This window comes from Aulonocara stuartgranti (genome assembly GCF_965226115.1).
Source record: "Aulonocara stuartgranti genome assembly, chromosome: 22".
Classification (NCBI taxonomy): Eukaryota; Metazoa; Chordata; class Actinopteri; order Cichliformes; family Cichlidae; genus Aulonocara; species Aulonocara stuartgranti.
In genome coordinates, this window is record NC_138957.1 from 36,044,725 (window position 1) to 36,063,788 (window position 19,064).

The window sequence follows — 19,064 nt, forward strand, 5'->3', positions numbered from 1 at the left end:
ATTTTTTGTTTTTACGGCCGATGATTATTTATTTCATTTTTTTAGTAACGGTATAAACAATGAAAGGTGTTGGATTGGCCAGATGCTGGCCGATGTGTCAAAATAACTCAGTTGTTTGGTGGTGGCTGTGGCGGAGCTTCCACAGAGGCCAGCAGGTGGATGTTCATAAGGTTAGTTAGTAGAGTTGCCGTCCCGTACAAACGGAATCGTCCCACATTCAGAGAAAATATTACGCGGTAAATGACGTCAGTGCGCACACTGTGTCTGAGGAGGATGTGCGGAAGTGCTTCAGGAAGGTGAACGCACGCAAAGCTACTGGTCCGGACGGGATTCCCGGCCGCGTCCTCAGGTCATGCGCGGCTCAGCTGTCTGGAGTGTTCACGCACATCTTCAACCTTTCCCTCTCTCTGTCTGTAGTCCCAGCCTGCTTCAAAATGGCCACCGTCGTCCCTGTACCCAAATCCTCCACCATCTCCTCATTGAACGACTGGCGACCTGTAGCCCTGACCCCCATCGTAAGCAAATGCTTCGAGAAGCTGGTCAGGGACTTCATCTGCTCTGCACTACCCGACTCACTGGACCCTCTACAATTTGCATACCGCCACAACAGGTCCACCTCTCCCCCCTTCACCCTGCCCCTCCCCAATCCAGACTCAACGACCACCACCACACCTCTCACCCCCCTTTCCTCCTCCCTGAAACTCAGAATACACACTCAGGATGTGAGCCGACTATTCCAGAAACAGAAGCCCAGGAAAGCCCCCGGACCAGACGTTGTCTCACCCTCCTGCCTCAAAACCTGTGCTGAACAGCTGGCTCCCATTTTTACTCGCATCTTCAACACATCCCTGGAGCTGTGTGAAGCTCCCTCCTGCTTCAAACGCTCCACCATCATCCCTGTTCCCAAGAAACCCACCATCACAGGACTGAATGACTACAGACCTGTCGCCTTGACGTCTGTGGTCATGAAATCCTTCGAACGACTAGCCCATCTGAAAGACATTACAGGCCACCAGCTGGACCCTCTGCAGTTTGCCTACCGGGCAAACAGGTCGGTGGATGATGCAGTGAACATGGGGCTGCATTACATCCTGCAACACCTTGACCGCCCGGGAACTTATGCCAGGGTCCTGTTTGTGGACTTTAGTTCGGCTTTTAACACCATTGTGCCTGAACTTCTTTCCTCCAAACTCTCCCAGGTCATCGTGTCACCAGCTACCTGTCTGTGGATCACCAGCTTCCTGACAGACAGAAAGCAACAAGTGAGGCTGGGGGAGATCACCTCTGAAACCCGGTCCCTCAAGGATGTGTCCTCTCACCACTACTGTTCTCCCTCTACACTAACGACTGCACCTCCAAGAACTCGGCTGTCAAACTCCTAAAGTTTGCAGATGACACCACTGTCATTGGCCTCATTCAAGATGGTGATGAGTCTGCATACCGGCAGGAAGTTGAGCAGCTGGTACTCTGGTGCAGTCAGCACAATCTGGAGCTGAACACGCTTAAGACTGTAGAGATGACAGTGGACTTCAGGAGACATCCCTCAACTCTGCTCCCCCTCACCATATCAGACAGCCCTGTGTCAGCTGTGAAGATCTTCAAGTTCCTTGAAGAGGATGTACTTCCTGAGACAACTGGGGGAGTACAGTCTTCCACAGGAGCTGCTGATCCAGTTCTACACTGCGGTCATTGAGTCTGTCCTGTGCTCCTCCATCACAGTCTGGTATGGAGCAGCCACTAAACAGGACAGGAGCAGACTGCAGCGGACTGTACGGGCAGCAGAAAGGATCATCGGCGCCCCCCTGCCCTCCATCCAGGATCTGTACCTCTCAAGAACCAGGAAACGGGCAGGGAAAATCATCGCAGACCCCTCACACCCTGCACACAGACTTTTTGATCTGCTGCCCTCTGGCAGACGGTACAGAAGCCTGCAGACCAGGACCACCCGACACAGGAACAGTTTCTTTCCCCTCGCCATCTCCCTTCTTAACAGTTGACCTGTCACACTGCTCCCACTGCCAGACTGCAACTGCACCTTATGTACATTTTGTAGTATTCATTCCACCTCATTCATTTCTGTATTTTATGTATATAAGTTTAGATTCGTTATTTATAGTTGGTTTAACTCAGCTTTGTGTATGTATGTGTAATGTGTATATATAGACACGTGTGTGTCTGTGTGTGTGTGCGTGTGTGCGTGTGTGCGTGTGTGTGTGCGTGTGTGTGTGTGTGTGTGTGTGTGTGTGATTTACATTGCTGTGCTTGAGAGCCACCATCTACCGGAACCAAATTCCCTGTATGTGTCTGCACATATACTTGGCCAATAAACACGATTCTGATTCTGATTCTGATGATGCCATAGCCCTGACACTACACACTGCCCTGTCACACCTGGAGAAGAGAGACACGTATGTGAGGATGCTGTTTGTAGATTACAGCTCAGCATTCAATACCATCGTTCCCTCGAAGCTGGACAGGAAACTGCAGGATCTAGGACTGAGCAGCTCCCTCTGCAGCTGGATCCTTAGCTTCCTGTCTGACAGACGCCAAGTGGTCAGACTGGGCAGCATCACCTCATCCCCCATCACACTGAACACTGGTGCTCCACAGGGGTGTGTACTGAGCCCTCTCCTGTACTCACTCTACACCTACGACTGCACGGCCACTAACAACTCCAACATCATTGTGAAGTTTGCGGACGACACTACAGTGGTGGGTCTTATCACCAACGGTGATGAGACGGCTTACAGGGAGGAGGTCAGCGCCCTGACCCACTGGTGTCAAGACAACCATCTCACCCTCAACGTCGCAAAGACAAAGGAGTTGATAGCGGACTTCCGGAGGTGCAGAGAAGTACACACCCCCATCACCATCAACGGCGCTGCTGTGGAGAGAGTGAGCAGCTTCCGGTTCCTTGGTGTACATCTGGCTGAGGATCTTACGTGGTCAGTACACACAAACAAAACAGTGAAGAAGGCGCAGCAGCGCCTCTTCTTTCTCAGGAGACTGAAAAGATTCGGCATGAGCCCCCGCATCCTCAGGACCTTCTATCACTGTGCCATTGAGAGCATCCTCACTGGATGCATCACCACCTGGTACGGCAACAGCACCGCTTACAACCGTAAAGCTCTCCAGAGAGTAGTGCGGTGCTCTGAACAGATAATTGGAGGTGATCTTCCGTCCCTCCAGGACATCTACAGGAAGCGGTGCCTGAGGAAAGCGGGGAGGATCATCAAGGACTCCAGTCACCCCAGCCATAAACTGTTCAGACTGCTTCCATCAGGAAGGAGGTTCTGCAGCATCCGGTCCCGAACCAGCAGACTGAGAGACAGCTTCTTCCATCAGGCCATCAGACTGCTGAACACTTCATAGACACCTCAGCTTCACTACTGGAACTTCAACATTATGCACTCCACACTGTATATAAATGCCACTTGTTTTGCACATGTCCAATTACCAACCTCTGTATATTTTATGTATTTTATCTTATTGTTTACTCTATTTAATTTGTAAAATATGTACATACGCACGCACACACACACACACACACACACACACACACACACACACACACACACACACACACACACACACACACACACACACACACACACACATATGTACACACACGTAGAAAAACACATTTAGTATACACATTCATATTGTACATATATTTATTCATATAATTCTCAGATTTAGCCATTCTTATATTTTGCTTGTTCTTATGGTATTGTATTTTTGCACACCTCTGTTGCTTGTGAAGATCGCACACAAGAATTTCACTCACATGTAGTGTACCAGTGTACCTGCACATGTGATGTGACTATAAAAGTCATTTGATTTGATTTGAAAAGGAACACAGTTTGTCCCGGACTTCAGCTTGAATGAAAAAAGAAACAAATGTAACCCTCGTAAGATTTACAGCAATCAGAAGTACAGGGTTCTTTGAATGCATCGTAGTTCTCGTCTGATAGTTTAATTCCCGGGCTTGCCCTGAAGGCATCACCTGCATCTCGGTGCGCGTGAAGGTGTGGTGTAGAAGAACAAAGACGGCAAGGAAAACCTCCATGCTGCCGCGGAGCACGGTTTTTCCCAGTTGAAAGAGAGAAAAGAGGTTCAATTAATATTTGTGAGAGAGCTGTCGTTAGCGGTGAACCAAAGACGGGTACCTACCTCGAAGGAGTCGGAGTGTTTCTTCGAGCCTTTTGAACTATTCTGGTGAGTTAGCCTAGCTCACATAGCACCGCTATTGCAGTTCAATGCACTGTGACAAAAAAACAACTAACCAGTCAGAATAGTAGTAAATGTGTTTAATTATGTTTAAGATGTGTTTTCATAGTATTGCAATGTTGTGACAGTTTTGGTTATTATGAGTGTTTAGTGTTTTTTCCTTTCTTGAGCCTGCTAGTTCAGCCGCGGCCAGCTAAGTGGTTATGCGATTAGGGTTGCCAACCGTCCCTTAAAAAACGGAATCGTCCCGTATTTAGAAACAAAAGAACACGTCCCGTATTGAGCTAATAAGCGACGCACTTTGTCCCGTAATACAGTGAGAATCAAAAGTAGTCTATAAATGTTAATGGAATTAACACTTTGTTTGAAAACATAATTCCCAGCCCCTCTCCTGCTTTGTGACCAATGAGCTGACAGCACACTTATGACAATTCGAGTATGACAATTCAGATTACCGCTCATCTCATTGGTCGAGGAAAGGTCGCTTAGGGAGAAAATACCGGAAGACAACAGGTGACCACAACAAGAAGCATGGCCAACAGGGAAACAAACCCCGACACTGCGGTGCAAGTCTCGGACGACAGTACACCTAAAGCTGGGCAGACACTGTGCGATTTTTTCAGTCACGTTATTCAGCTCCTGCTCAAACTGCACGATTGACTCGCAGGGGTTAGAAGTTGGTAGGTCACGATGCAGGTCTCACACTATACGGCCCGATGCTCTGATGCGACCTGAGTGCTCACACTGTGCCTCCATAACATGAAGGTTATAACAGAAAATCTGTCGCTCGCTCTCTCTCTCTGTCTTTCACTCACACAGACACACCACCACCATCAACTTTGCTAAATTGCTAATGAAAAACATGATCAGGCAGCTGTGATTGAGCAGCATGTAAATCCAACTATTTTCATGGTTGTTGTGGTCGTGATAATTTTGTGATGCCACATGGAAAAGGCTCGGATGAGCTTTCCAAAGTTCTACAAGTTGTGCCTCCATCGCTTGTGTCCAGATCACAGGCTGCACAGCCATGCTGCTCAGTCTTTTTCACCGACGTTTACGTGTTTGCGCGTGAGCAGTGTGCTTCTCGTTATCCCACGTATACTACACGATGCACGATGAAGGCCAAAATCGGGCCGATCACCAAGTCGGTCGCATGACTCAAAAATCGTCTCAAAATGGGCCAAAATTCACACAGTGTGCGCCCAGCATTAGAGCAGCAATGTTTGTTCGCTCAGAGAAAGAAAAAAAAGGCTGCAAAAGTACAGGGAGGAATGGGAAAAGGGAAACACCTGGCTGGAAAAGTGCACGATAACACCTATAAAGCGCACTGCACTGTGTGCCGGCGCACTTTTTCCATAGGCATGCTTCTAGTGGTGGGCACATGAAGAACATGAGGGGCGTGAAAGCTCGGGGAACCCTTAACCAATTTCTTGTCCACCAGGCCACGGCAGAAGCAGATATGGTATGTAAACACTGTTTGTTGTTTAAACCCTCTGGTTAAGGTTAATATGGGCATGTGCAGTGAATATCAGCTCTATGTGGCCAGAAGTGTGATAATATAATTTATTTTGTGTAATAAACAACTGTAAGGATAGATGATTACAACAAATAGATGACTAATACATAAAAGTAATACATAGATGAATAATGATGATGAGTTATGATGCGTAATCATGGGAACAAGCGGGTTTACAAACAGGAGCAGCTGATTAGCTTTAGAAAAACTGAAATAATACCTCAACTGAAGCCAATTGTACTAAATGCACTATATGTGCACTGTTACAAGAATATTTTTGTTCTATTGTTTTATATTAATTTATATAATTTTAAGTTAAGCAGGGCAGAGTTCTTTTAAAGAAAGATTTACTTATATTCTCAAAAGTTAAGCATGACAGGCTTCTGTTTAAGAAAGAGACCTGTTTTACTGTGTTAATGTTGTCATTTTGAGCTAAAAATAAATGGCTAAATGATCATTTGTTTCCCATATGGTCATATCACAAAGAATATGCATCTGCTTAAATCAAATTCAAGTCAAATGGTTAAAAAATAATTTCACACACAAAAAAAAGAGCTACAAAATTCACCACACTGGAAAGGGTGAACTGGGTTGCCCGGCCCTGGCCACGAGGTGTCCCTTATTTATTTTTCAGGGAGTTGGCAACCCTAGTACAGGCTGGCATTAGCTGCTTAGAGGATGCTAACTTCAGTTCATATATAGATGTGTTGAACATCACATCAGAGATGTTTTCTTTATATTCTGTTAGTCAAGTCAGTCAAGTCAAGTTTATTTATAGAGCACATTTAAAAACAACCAAGGCTGACCAAAGTGCTGTACAGTAAATACAGATAAAAATACAATAGAACACAATTTCGTAAAACACCTCGCTGTTCAAATAAAAAATAAATAAACAAATAAATTAAACCTTTCTAAAAGCCAATGAAAAGAGGTGAGTTTTAAGAGCAGTTTTAAAAGTTTCTAGGCTTTTGGAGAATCTGACGTGAGGAGGTAAACTGTTCCACAGTCTGGGTGCAGCCACAGCAAACGCCCTCTCTCCCTTTGTCTTTAATTTATACCTGGGAACATCTAAAAGCATCAGATCGGCTGACCTCAAAGATCTCCTGGGGCGATAAGTACTAAGGAGTTCTGACAGGTAAGAAGGTGCAGTGCCATTTAAAACCTTAAAAGCCAGCAGTAAGATTTTAAAATCAATCCTAAAAGCAACTGGGAGCCAGTGGAGAGAGCAGAGAACCGGAGTGATGTGGTCTCTTTTTTTTGAACCGGTCAACAGGCGAGCGGCAGCGTTCTGCACCAGTTGAAGGCGATGTAGACAGGAACGATCTAGGCCAGCATAGAGGGAATTACAGTAGTCCAGCCGTGAAGTAATAAAAGCATGGACCACTCTTTCTAGATTGTTCCTGCAAAGGTAAGACTTGACTTTGGCTAAAATCCGTAAATGATAAAAAGATCCCTTAACTACAGAGCTGATTTGTTTATCAAGTTTAAAAGCATTGTAAAAAATAACTCCAAGACTCTTAATGGAAGAAGTGCAATCGGAGGTTAGGGGTCCCAAAAAGTCAAGAGAGAAGTTGGGATCTTTAGGAAGCCCAAACACAATGACTTCAGTTTTGCTTTCATTAAGGTGTAAGAAGTTAAGAGTCATCCAAGTCTTAATGTCAGACAAGCAGGAGAGTTGATGTTTTGAAATATTTCAAAGTGTCTCCAAGTTAAATGTTGAACCTTTAATATAGCGACACTTAGAGCTCTGAAGCCGTTTTCTCTCGTTTACAATTCAACCAATAAGTTACTGAGTAAGTTAATTTATCTGTAATTAAAGTCATCAACACTTAAAGCTTTATGTGAAATATTTGTTTTTCAAATCCATCATACAAAAATTAAATACAACTTCCATATAAAATGCAAAACTAAATATACATGACTCACATAACACAATTAACATTTAATGTCTTTCTGTCACTTTCACATACACAGAGGTTTAAAAATGTCCTTCTGATGTTCCAGCTGATCAGAACCTTTAAAATTCTTATTAATCAAACATATTTTTTTCTGAACTTTTTGAAAAACACCCAGAACTGTAGTTTTAGGACCAACAGACTGACGAATAAACCAAGTAAAGCAAAGTAAAGACAAGCTGCACTTTGACTTTTATTAGAACAATTTGCTGGAACTACAGAGTAATGAAGTACTTCAAGGTTTTGTGTGGATGACTTCCAACCTTACTGTACAGCACAGAGCACAGAGGGACAATATATGTAATCAATATATGATGCAGAATGAACAAGTAAAGACTGTAAGCTGAGTCTGAGGCTCATGCAGGACATTTCATAGTGAGGTGTCTTTGGTTGGATTATTCAAACATTTACATCAAAGCACCAAACTCATTTCTCACAGATGAAGGTCGTTGAATGAGAATAATATGACCGTCTCCATTTCCCATAATAGTCACAGCAGGCTCCATAGTGACCATAATAAGGATCTGACCATCCTGTTCCCCAGAACCTGTCAGAGAGATCAAATCTGATATGAAACTGGACTAAACTCATAACTATTGTCACATTCATATAAATATGCGTCTCTTTTGGAATATTTCCAATATTTGCTGTATTTCTTTCCCAGGTTTCTCGCCCACTTTCCCTCCTTTAGACTTTTCTCTGAGAATCATCATGCACACTAAAACAGCTTTCAAGCTTTGATGAATATGAAATCTTCCTGCTGTAAAAATGGAGAATAAAAAGAAGTCAGAGCTGACTTTCTGCTGTTTGAAACTGTTTTGTCAGCTGTTTACAGACATCACTTTGAAATGTGTGTCTATCAGGTCATATTTACTGAAGCTTCTTCCTTCATATGTTCTGAAGTTTTACAAACACCAAAGAAGAAGAGACAGGAATTCTCTGAAACACTTTTTGTTCTGTGAGAAAAGAAACATTACAGCACAAAAACATGAAGACAAATTGAACAAAGTGAAATGTGTCGGTCGCTGCTTTGAACATGTTTCAATCCTGATTCCTTCAAACTGACTTGTTGTAACTGAACGTCATCACAGACTGCAGATGAAGAGAGTTCAAGCACAGCTGTTCATTCAAAGGAGGATTTCTGCTTTTCTTTACATTCAGTTTGTGGGGCTGTTGGAAAATAGCTCAACTCATGTATTGCTGATCTATCTTCCAAAACATCAGTGTCCAGTCTGCAGCAGATGCTGCTGCCTGTCTGCTTTGTTGAGATAATCACAGAATCACCGTGTTGAGTGAAGAGTTTGAAGGAACAACAAGAACATTCACTCCACAACACACACAAGATATGAACCAGGAATCATGCACACAGACACACACCTGCTAATCAGTGCTAAGTAACAGACTGATGAAATACTAGAAGCTCAGTCAGCAAAACCAACGTGTTGGTCAGGCTGTACCACACAGCAGCTCATATTATTGATCAGAGAATTCCATTTAAAATGCCACCGTGCAGTTTTTATGAAGAGGAAACTATCCTTAGAGACCAAAACTCATTTGGTCCTGAATGGAAACATGTTTTTACTGCAGCAAAGGTGCTCATTTTAACATGGGAGTCTGTGGGGACTGACTCGCTTTCAGCATCAGCCTCCAGTGGTCATTAAAGGAACTGCAGTGTTTGCTGCTTCTGTGTTGGCTTCATGTACTTCCTGTATTTGCTGTGGCAGAAGGACACGTTCTGGTTGTGAAGCTGCATGTTTGTTGGCTGCTGGGATTCAGTATCAGTCATACATTCATTTGCAGGAGAAGTTCAGAGGTTGTATCTTATCTTACAGCATATGGACAGGATGATGATCCCAGCTAACATCAGGAGGCACAGCACTCTTAGACCCAGTGTAGCACATCTGAAAGAGCCCTTCAGGACTGAAGGAGGATTCAGAGTCTGTGGTCCTGTTAGAAAGCAGTGTGGATGTTGGTTTGTGCTTATTTCCTGTCAGTCTGTGATTAACACATAGTGGTCACTACAGGCTGTTGTCTTGTATTTGTGTCAGTGTTGATGGTCTACTTACACATAAACCACTACATTGGACACTGATGCGTCACTCCATACCAAATACTTAATTTCAAATGTATGTTGTCCACCTAAGTGGACATGTAAAAAACTCTTTGAAAAGTAATTCATGCATGAAAGGCTTAATAGACCTGCGGTTGAGGTTGTATCAGCTTAGCCAAAAACAAAAGAAATATAACATCTGCACTGTGACTAAAGTGTGTAAATAAATTTCCTGTTCACAGAGCTCTACAAACTCTACAGTACATTTGTTTTTATAATTGACTTACCTCCTTCCTCCGATTGAAAATGATCATAACTATCTCTGATCTCATCTGCACTCTCGTAGATATCCACCTCCCTCTGCTCCCACTCTGCTCCGTCCTCCTTTCTGCTGTATCTCACCTTCTTTGATAGATCTGGTTCAGCATAAATATCTGAGGACATGTTGAGAGGACTGAGACGCTGAGCAGGAGTTTAAGCTGTACTCTAACAGTTCTGCAGTACTGACCCTGGTAGATATCAAGCTGTTCTGTACTGATGCTGCTCTCAGTGTTTCTTGTCCAGCCTTCTGTTTGCTTTCAGACAGGAAGAAGCTTTGAGGAAGTGGCAGCATGCAAAGAACCACAGACCCAAACTTTCATTTAATTAATGTGAATAAAAACCTCCAGTGTGGTGGAACACACAAATAGAACATTTCATTGTATTTATATTTGCAAAGCCACTCAGAAAAGTGTGAAAACATTTTGCATGAAACAAGAATAAATAAATTTTTCTTTGTTTAACTAAAGGTGAGCTCATGGTGAAACAAACCACAACCACATTCACACCTCATGCTCACAGTGTGCACAAAGCAGGAAATGTCTCTTTGTCAGCAACACCTTTTTCTTTTGCCTGATAGAAAAACATGTTAAGTTTTAACACTTGCTCTTGACGAAGGAGGTCGCACTTTTCTCCTCCCCTCCTCCTCCTCTCCCTTAGCTTCCCTGCTTAGCCTCTTATGTCCTTCTCTAGTCTCGTGTTTTTTGTATTACTTTCCCTGGAACATTCTCTCACAGTCTGTTCTCTAAAACCTAAAAGAGGAATTATGGATTTGATCAACTGGTCCCTGAATGCAATTGACACCCTTTTCTCAACGAGAAGTCTGGGCTCGGGTGAGCCTGAGTGCTGAAGATATCGACCTATTCGGAACCATGATAACAGGGTCCTTGCTGATCGGAGCTGGCTTGGCCCTGACTTATCGAAGAATTAAAAAAGCGGAACCGGCTGTTCAAACCCCCACAAGGCTGCCCGCTGGGATTGAAATGATGGGACGAGGCCTGAGTTTCTCAAAATGGGCTCATTGAGTGCAGCACGGATAAGATCTTGGAGAAGCTTACGGCTGCCGTGAATACTCAGAATAAGACCTCTGAGCACAAACTGGATCACATCTTGGAGGGGCTCGCTCGGAATAACACCGAAAGAAGAAGAAGAAGTGAAAACCTGAACAGAATCTTAATAAAATGCTCCTCCTCATCCTCACTTCATCCCTCATCTCCTGAGCTGAAGTCAGGAGTCTAACACATGAAACGTGCATAGACATACTTATTTTTTCTTGATATTGTAACAATTACTTATTGTCAGCAGATTAGACATGCAACCCACTCATCGCAAAGGAACAAGAGAAGGACAGCAAACATAACAACAGCATGGTATAAGCTATTATTATACCAGCAGATGTTAGGCTCAAGTGTTCTAAAAATCACACTTACACTTTGGTAAATAGTTTGATTTCATTCTCACATAATAGGAGGCTTTATTCACTCAACGTTAAAGCCCAACAAAGTTACTGCCACTTCAAAGAAAGTTTGATTAACAATAGTGAACAGCAGCTAACAAAGGCTAAAAGCAGCTAACAGAGGCTAACCACAGCTAAGAACAGCAAACAGAGGCTAACCACGGCTAACCGCAGCTAACAGAGGCTAACCACAGCTAAGAACAGCAAACAGAGGCTAACCACGGCTAACAGCAGTTAACAAAGGCCAACCAAAGTTAACAGCAGCTAACGGAGGCTAACCATGGTTAACAGTGGCAAAAACACAGCACTATACACTAAAGTAAAGTAAATATACACTAGTATATGTGTCTATTTGCTCCCCTTACCTCAGTCTCAAAGTATATATATATTTATTCTTATTATTATTCTTATTCTTCCTAGATTTATTGTTTTCTCTTGCACTGTATGGAACTGGAGCCTCGTTGTCTCGTCTCTCTTTAAACTGAACTTTATATAGCAGAGATATTAAAGTTTACTTTGACTTCAACTACCAACTGTCATGGTTTACTGTGTGGCAGGCAGGAGAAGGACCCAAGATGCAGACTCACAGACACGGGGATAAACTCAAAAAACACAGCTTTATTGCTGGCCACGAGAAGTAATACAAAATAACCTAAAACTGGGAAAACTAAAGCATGAGCTGTACAAGGAACCGAACCACGGGGAGAATTACACACAACATGAGGGAGAACGCGACGCCGAACAGAGGGAGACTCAGACAGAAATACACAGAGGGTAAACGAGGAAAGTGGGCACACACGGGGAACACAGGTGACACTGATAATCATAACGAGACAGGGCGGGGTGAACTGAACATGACATGTACAGGCACAGAGGTTCAGACAGGAGGAGAGAGAGCACGGGGAAAACACAGACATAACGGGCTGGGGAAACATGAAACAACCACAAAGGGAGACGAGGGCTCATAAATACATAGAGGGCACACAGGGGGGAGAGAGAGCACGGGGAGAACTTAGACATAAAGGGCAGGGGAAACATGGAATAAAACATAAGGAGAGACGAGGGCTCACAGATACACAGAGGGGCACACAGGGGGTAAAAGCCATGAAGGGAAAACACTTAGGGAACAACACAACAGGGCAACTCAGAAAACATGGCCTAAGCAAGGAACAAAATACAAAAATACAAGGAACTAAGAATACTGGGCCCACATGGCCCAGGACCATGACACCAACATTTCAACCTATCTTCAAACCTCAGTATGGCTGAGCTTCCCTGACTCCTTTCACAAAGTTTTATGACACTTTCCAGAGTAAATAAAGATTGATGTTTATCACTCATTGACAGCTGAGGAAAACAGTGGAGTGTCAGCCTTCCAAAGATAGGAAAAACTGTGGGCAGATCCGGTCCAACCACTGGTAGAAGCATGCAGGCTGCCTGCCACTGTTATGGGGTCCAATCTAAATGTTATGTTTTTGTCTCACTATAACATGTTTGTCATATAGCAGCCACTTCAGCTATAACTATGCACTTGAACTGGGTGGGTAAAAAAAAGATCCCAATGCAAATATGCTAAAAGCAGAAATGGTAAAATATCTTGTTACCTTCAGTTTCCTGTCACGTTTGTTAATATAATCAAAGAACTATGAGTGGTCTGAAGCAACCATCGAACATTTACTCAACAACAGAGAGCCATGCTGTCAAAAGCCTGTAAGAAAAACATGTCATGGTTTGGGTCATTGTGACCCAGTGTTTTTGAGTTCTTGTGTTTTGGTGTCATTTTTGTATTATGGTTTATGTTTTAGGTTCATTAGCAGTCTTTATGTTTGCCCTTGTGTGTATTTATGGCTGCATCTCCCTCTGTCCTGCGTTGCGATCTCCCTCATACCCAGCTGTGTGTTCTGTTCATAGTCTAAGTCTCTGTCTTTAAGAGATTCCTGCAGTTTAACTAATTGGTGTGTGTTATCTGGCTTCATGGACAGATAGAATTGGGTGTCATCTGCATAGCAGTGAAACTGTATGCTATGTCTTCTCACGATCCTGCCTAAGGGTAGAGAATTCTAACAATTAGTATAACTTGGAGGTGTTGATTCATTGAAACTAATATAATCATCCTGCTGTAAACATGTTTCTGTAAGCCAGAGTAAGACAGTTTTGATGATCAATTATTAATTCATGTACTCACAGAGATTTGGAAGAGAGACACCTAATGTTTAATAATCCACATTCTTCATTTGTTTTTTGTTGGTTTGGGTGCAGACACAGTCTCTAAGTACATGGGGTTTTGGAGAGATAACACAACATGGTAATAAAATTTCTCACAGCGTGTCGTGATTGCAGCCAGAATCAGCAGATACAGCACTCCCAGGTTCACTTCAAAACCTCTGAAACTGCTTCGTTTCCCAGCTGGAAGCTTCTTCTGAGTGTCAACACCTAAAGGGAAAAAACCCAACTTTTTTATATAATAATATTACTGATTTCTTTTTAATTGAGATTTTTAATACTGGTGCATGCCTTAATTAAATGGATCTGCCTTGTAGTAATAATGACATTTCCAACAAGTTGATCTTGTATATTTGAGAATTACAGGAAATCAGGTAAAATGTTCTACTGGAGGAAAACATGGTTGATATAATTTGGTGCAAAATCATATCTTTAGTTTATTCCCACATGTATTGATTCTTCAACAGTGTCTGACAAACCTCTTTTAAAGCAAAGGACAATATTAATAATGATAATTATGAATAATCTTCATAATTTGCTCACAGGAAGACTTATTTTGAGATGTTAGGTCCCAGCCAAGCAGGCATAGAGACCACTTAATGATGGCCAGTTTAACTCATTGGTGTGTGGCTTGATAGACAGATGAAGGTGGGTATCATCTGCACAGCAGTGGTAATGTCTGCTATGCCTTATGATGATACTGCCTAACAGAAGCATGTATAATGTAAACAAAACTGGTCCTAACACTGAACCCTGTGGAACTCCATAATTCACTTTTGTGTATGAAGATTCTTCTTTAACATTTACCTTCAAAGTAAAAGTTGAACCTTTTGTACAAACTGGCTTTAGCAACTTTAACCCTGGAGGTAAATGTTCTCTGTTTCTAGTTTGCATCGCACTCGATGCAACACACTTGATCACTTCCACACAAACGTTGCAAGACCAATCTACCAGCAATAGTGTACGAAGGCCACCAATGGGTTACTAACTTGTGTCTAGGCCTGTGTCACTGAAGCCTAAAAAAAACCTAATATTATAATTGGCTCTGAAAAATGTACATCAACTTGTTTTCTGAGGTTATTTGTGCTCCACACAGTTTCTAGCAAGTTTGTTTTTAAACTTCTGTTGCACCACCGAAGAGCTCCTGCTGGATAAGCCATTAGAGTCATGCAGCACTTCCCTCCTTCATTGTAAACTTTTGAAATGTTTGTTGCTTCCTACTTACCAGCTTCTTGTATCCCAACATCAGGATGCTGCTCTCCATCGTCTATCATCTGCACCTCGCTGTACTCTCTCTGTCGTCCATCACTGTGGGTCCTTCTGCTGTATTTCACTCGAAAATCTGCTGCAGCTTGAATTTCTGCGGACATCTTGGTGGGTGAGAGTGTTTGACGAGGCTTCAGTGTCTGTCTGGTTTGTTTCTGAGTCGGGCAGCTTTTAATAGACATCAAACAGGAAGTAGCAGCAGACCAAACCACCAACAGAGGTGCCAACTTCATTTCTGCTTTGCATTGTGGTTAGCAAACTTTTTACTGAGAGTTTGTTTAAAATAAAAAAAGAAGCTAAAAAGTTATTTATAAATATAAGTCAGCAGCAATAATCGGCACATAATGCCTTTTTCATGAGTCTTCCTGGTTTCATGACTCTGTACACATCATAAGTACGTAGAAGCACATGAGTGTCACAGGAAATATGAGGTCGGGCCCTGTGTCACTGGTGTGTTTCTCTCAGCAGAGACTGGCCACCACAGCCTCTTCAGGTCACACACTTTATTTTCCAACACACACATGAAATGTTTCTGACTGAGCTGCTCTGCTGTTGAGCCCGACTGAGGGAAATGTGTTTTATAGGATTTAGTTCCAGCTTCTCCCAACCGGCCACAGTGAGCTTGTCCACTTACTGCGTGTGTCTTCAGGTCTTAGACACCACCAAAATAGAGATGCAGTCACTCTGTTTTTCAACTGAAGCTTGTCGTGTTCAAAATGTCAGAAGGAATTTCAGGAGAAAATATCTGTCTATTAAAAAGATTTCATTTGCTTTGGTATTTGAAATTCCAATTTTACAGCACTGGACTGTGATGTGATGCCAGAGTCAGCCTCACACCAAAGATGACCCTCAGAGCGGGCCGTACAGTTTTATACTACAAGAAGAACATGTATTATTATGACTATGTTCTTCCAGAAGCGGCGTGGCAGTCTGCTACAACTCCTCATTCACTCCACGTCTGCTGCTCCCTCGACCTCCTATCTGCTTCTTTTCCTGGAATCAGAGACACAAGGACACAAAAACACACCCTGCGTAGCCTTGGTTATCTAATGTTGTTATTTATTGTTCTTCTACTGATTCTAAGGTCTGGTTCAGGATACCTAGTTTGGACTCTCTGACCCAGTGTCACAGCTGGTGCAGCTATCGTGTGGTGGCGTGAATGGGGACCCGAGTTGCAGACAGTGGTGGAGATGCGAGTGAGGTTTATTTACAGTGCTCAGTAACAAAAGTGAGGGCGGAACTGAACAAAACCCTGAACTGGGGAGAACTAAAAATAACAAAACACAAAACTGTAACTCACAAGGTCACAATCAGGGAAACACATAAGGAGGTGAGCTGGGAACAAAGAGCAGGCTGTGGAGCAGAAAGCTGCAGAACAACAGAGTAACACAGACGAACCGATGAGGAACACAGGCAGGCACACACTATATATACAAACACAAGGTAATCAGGTAATGACACACAGGAGGGGAGCACAGCTGAACCTAATTCACAAGACGACAGGAAGACACAAGCTGACACAGTGATAACAGACAGACCTTCAAAGTAAAACAGGAAATTCACAAAGACAAGCTCAGGGACACAAACAGAGCACAGGAGGGAGAACACTAAAGCACTAACCACACGAACCAAACCCTAAGAACTAATACAAAATAAGAATGAACACAACACATAAGATGACACCAAAATGAACACAAAACGCTGGGTCAACGACCAGGACCATGACACCCAGAGACTTACAGAAAACCATTTTCATGTGTATGTAAGCGTTGCTGCAAAGTCCCCGTGCACTCTGTGTCTCTAAGCTTTCGACCTTCGAAAGACAGAGTGCCAACTCATATGAGCACATTTGCATTGTGTATAATAAAATAATTAAAACAGCTGCCTTCAATTTTCAACCCTAATAAACTAACTCCAGATTTCCCTCAGTAATCCTGATTCATGTTGTCACAGTTCACCTGGTGAAGAGCACATTCCCAAAGGATTCTTTTTTCCCAGAGCATTTTAGCATGACACTCTTTGATTACCTCTCCATCACAGATATTTGTTTTTATCACAAAGCTGCTCTTGACAGTCCTGATAGATTTGAAACCATATTGGAAAAGATTTGTGAGAGCTGTTGTAAAAACTTTATCCCACCTTAATAGATCCATCACTAATGCACTGAACTCTTTAGTAAGAATTGGGAGCTCCCCCCCAAAACTGTGTCCTGTTTTCCAATCAGCTGTTTGTGTATAAAGTGCTGTCTCTTTGAGACATCTGTTATGTTCCCTGTATGTCCCTCTGTGAGCTCCAGCTCGCTCTTGTTCATTATATATCTGGATGTTAAAGACTTCTTTTTATTCTGAGTCCTGCGTTCGAGTCCTTCCCTCTCTTCCACACCTCGACCTGACAGTTATGTCTTAGACTGGATGTCAAATAGAAGTGAAGCTGAAACATTTTGTGACTAAAAATAATATGAAACCATTTTTAGATGTTTAGGCCTCTAAATATAAATATAACTTCCATAGTTCAATGTGTTTAAATATGTGCATTTGCAAACTTTTTGTTTAATATTAATATTTTATATCATCATGAAATGTCACCACAGGGGGCAGCATAGAGCCAGAGAGTGTTAGTGTAGCTGTTCAGCCCTATAGTAAGAAACAAGAAGACTGATGAAGGAAAACACACAGGTTTGTATGAAGTCACACTAACTAACCAGCAGTAACCCACCTTTGATCAAACTGCTTTTATACAAATGATGTGAGGATGTAAAAGGAGCGTTTTGATTATTTATGAATGTATTGATTTAATATGACAATAATGGGGGTGGGGCCACCAGACCTGTCAACACTGGCTGAGTAACAAAAATATGAACACCAGACGAGAGTTAAACATTTTCATCATTTTCTTCCTGTGACTGAAAATCTCTTTGATTGTCTCTGATATCGTCTGTACTGTCGTAGATGTGCATGTCCTCTTACACTCTGATGCCTCTTCCTTCACCTTTCTGCTCAGATAGCTGAGTCACAGCTGTGCTTTACTAACAGTTACTGCTCTGTGTTCACTGTGCTTGCACACTGATGCTGTCACAGTCCTGGGTCTATGACCCAGTTTTTGAGTTTTTCTTTTGGATAATTATTTTCTAGTTCCTGATTTTATTTTTTTTGTCTCCTCAGTCTGTCATGTCCTCATGTCTGTTTATCCACAGTTAAAGTGTCAAGTTCACATATTGCCATCTGAGTCTCAGTGTGTTTTTGTTACTTCCTGTTTTACTTTGATAATCTCCCATTTTGTGTGCGTTATATTGGTGTTCATGTCTCATCAGTCAGATTCTGTTCAGCTGTGTTCCCCAGGTGTGTCCACTCTGCACTAATCTCCTCCTGAGTAAATATTGTCTGTCTCCCTCTGGTCTCTGTCATGTTGTCCCATCAAGCTGTGTTCCTGTGAATTTCATGGGTTCTGTGTCCTCCCAGTTGTTTCCCAGTTTCTTAGTTTCTAGTTTAATGTGTTGCCTGAGGTTTTGTTAGTGGTGCCAAGATGAAGCTTCATGAAGCACTGAAGCTTTCCATCCAACTGGCCACTTATGAGCCGACGCTTCATGGCGTGTCACTTGCTCTACTGTGCCATCAAGTGGACAATAAATGTAAAACAGGCAAAGACATTATAATGACATAACTTTGGTGTGAAGCTTTGAATAGAACGAATAGAATAGAATAGAATAAATAGAATAGAAAGAATAGAATTAGTGAATAATGTTTGTGATGGCAGTACATAAATTCCAAATATAATCTTAATCTGTCTTTATGATCTTTATGATACAACATGTAATTTATTTTTATATCATAATAACCTTTTATTTTTATTGAATAAAATCTTTTCCACTGTGTTTTGCTTCAGTCAGTTTCTCTTTTTTTGAGATGATTTCACCTGATTTAGAAAAAACCCTTTCACAGCTCACAGATGAAGCAGGTGTAGCCGAAGAAGCAACAGCAAGTTTATACAAGTTGGGATGAACATTTTCAGTCCTGCCCAGTACTCGTGGGGATTCTTCAGTCTTCCACTGTT

At 42.5% G+C, this 19,064-nt stretch overlaps 1 protein-coding gene across 9 annotated transcripts in view; it reads right to left on the bottom strand.

The window, feature by feature from the left end:
- LOC309699524 (C-type lectin domain family 12 member B-like) overlaps nt 1–19,064 on the bottom strand; it is a 45,349-nt gene that overhangs the window by 8,837 nt on the left and 17,448 nt on the right. Inside the window, exons 1-2 of one of the 9 annotated variants that reach the window (XM_082522604.1) lie at nt 10,039–10,346; nt 9,532–9,648 (exon numbers count right to left, since the gene is read on the bottom strand). The exons of 7 other annotated variants lie outside the window; for them this stretch is intronic. In XM_082522604.1, coding sequence (XP_082378730.1) covers nt 9,532–9,648; nt 10,039–10,195 — 274 coding nt within the window. In that variant the 5' untranslated portion in view covers nt 10,196–10,346. Of the gene's footprint in view, nt 1–9,531; nt 9,649–10,038; nt 10,351–19,064 lie in introns of those variants that run through there. One more of the 9 variants, XM_082522597.1, reaches the window with a different exon arrangement.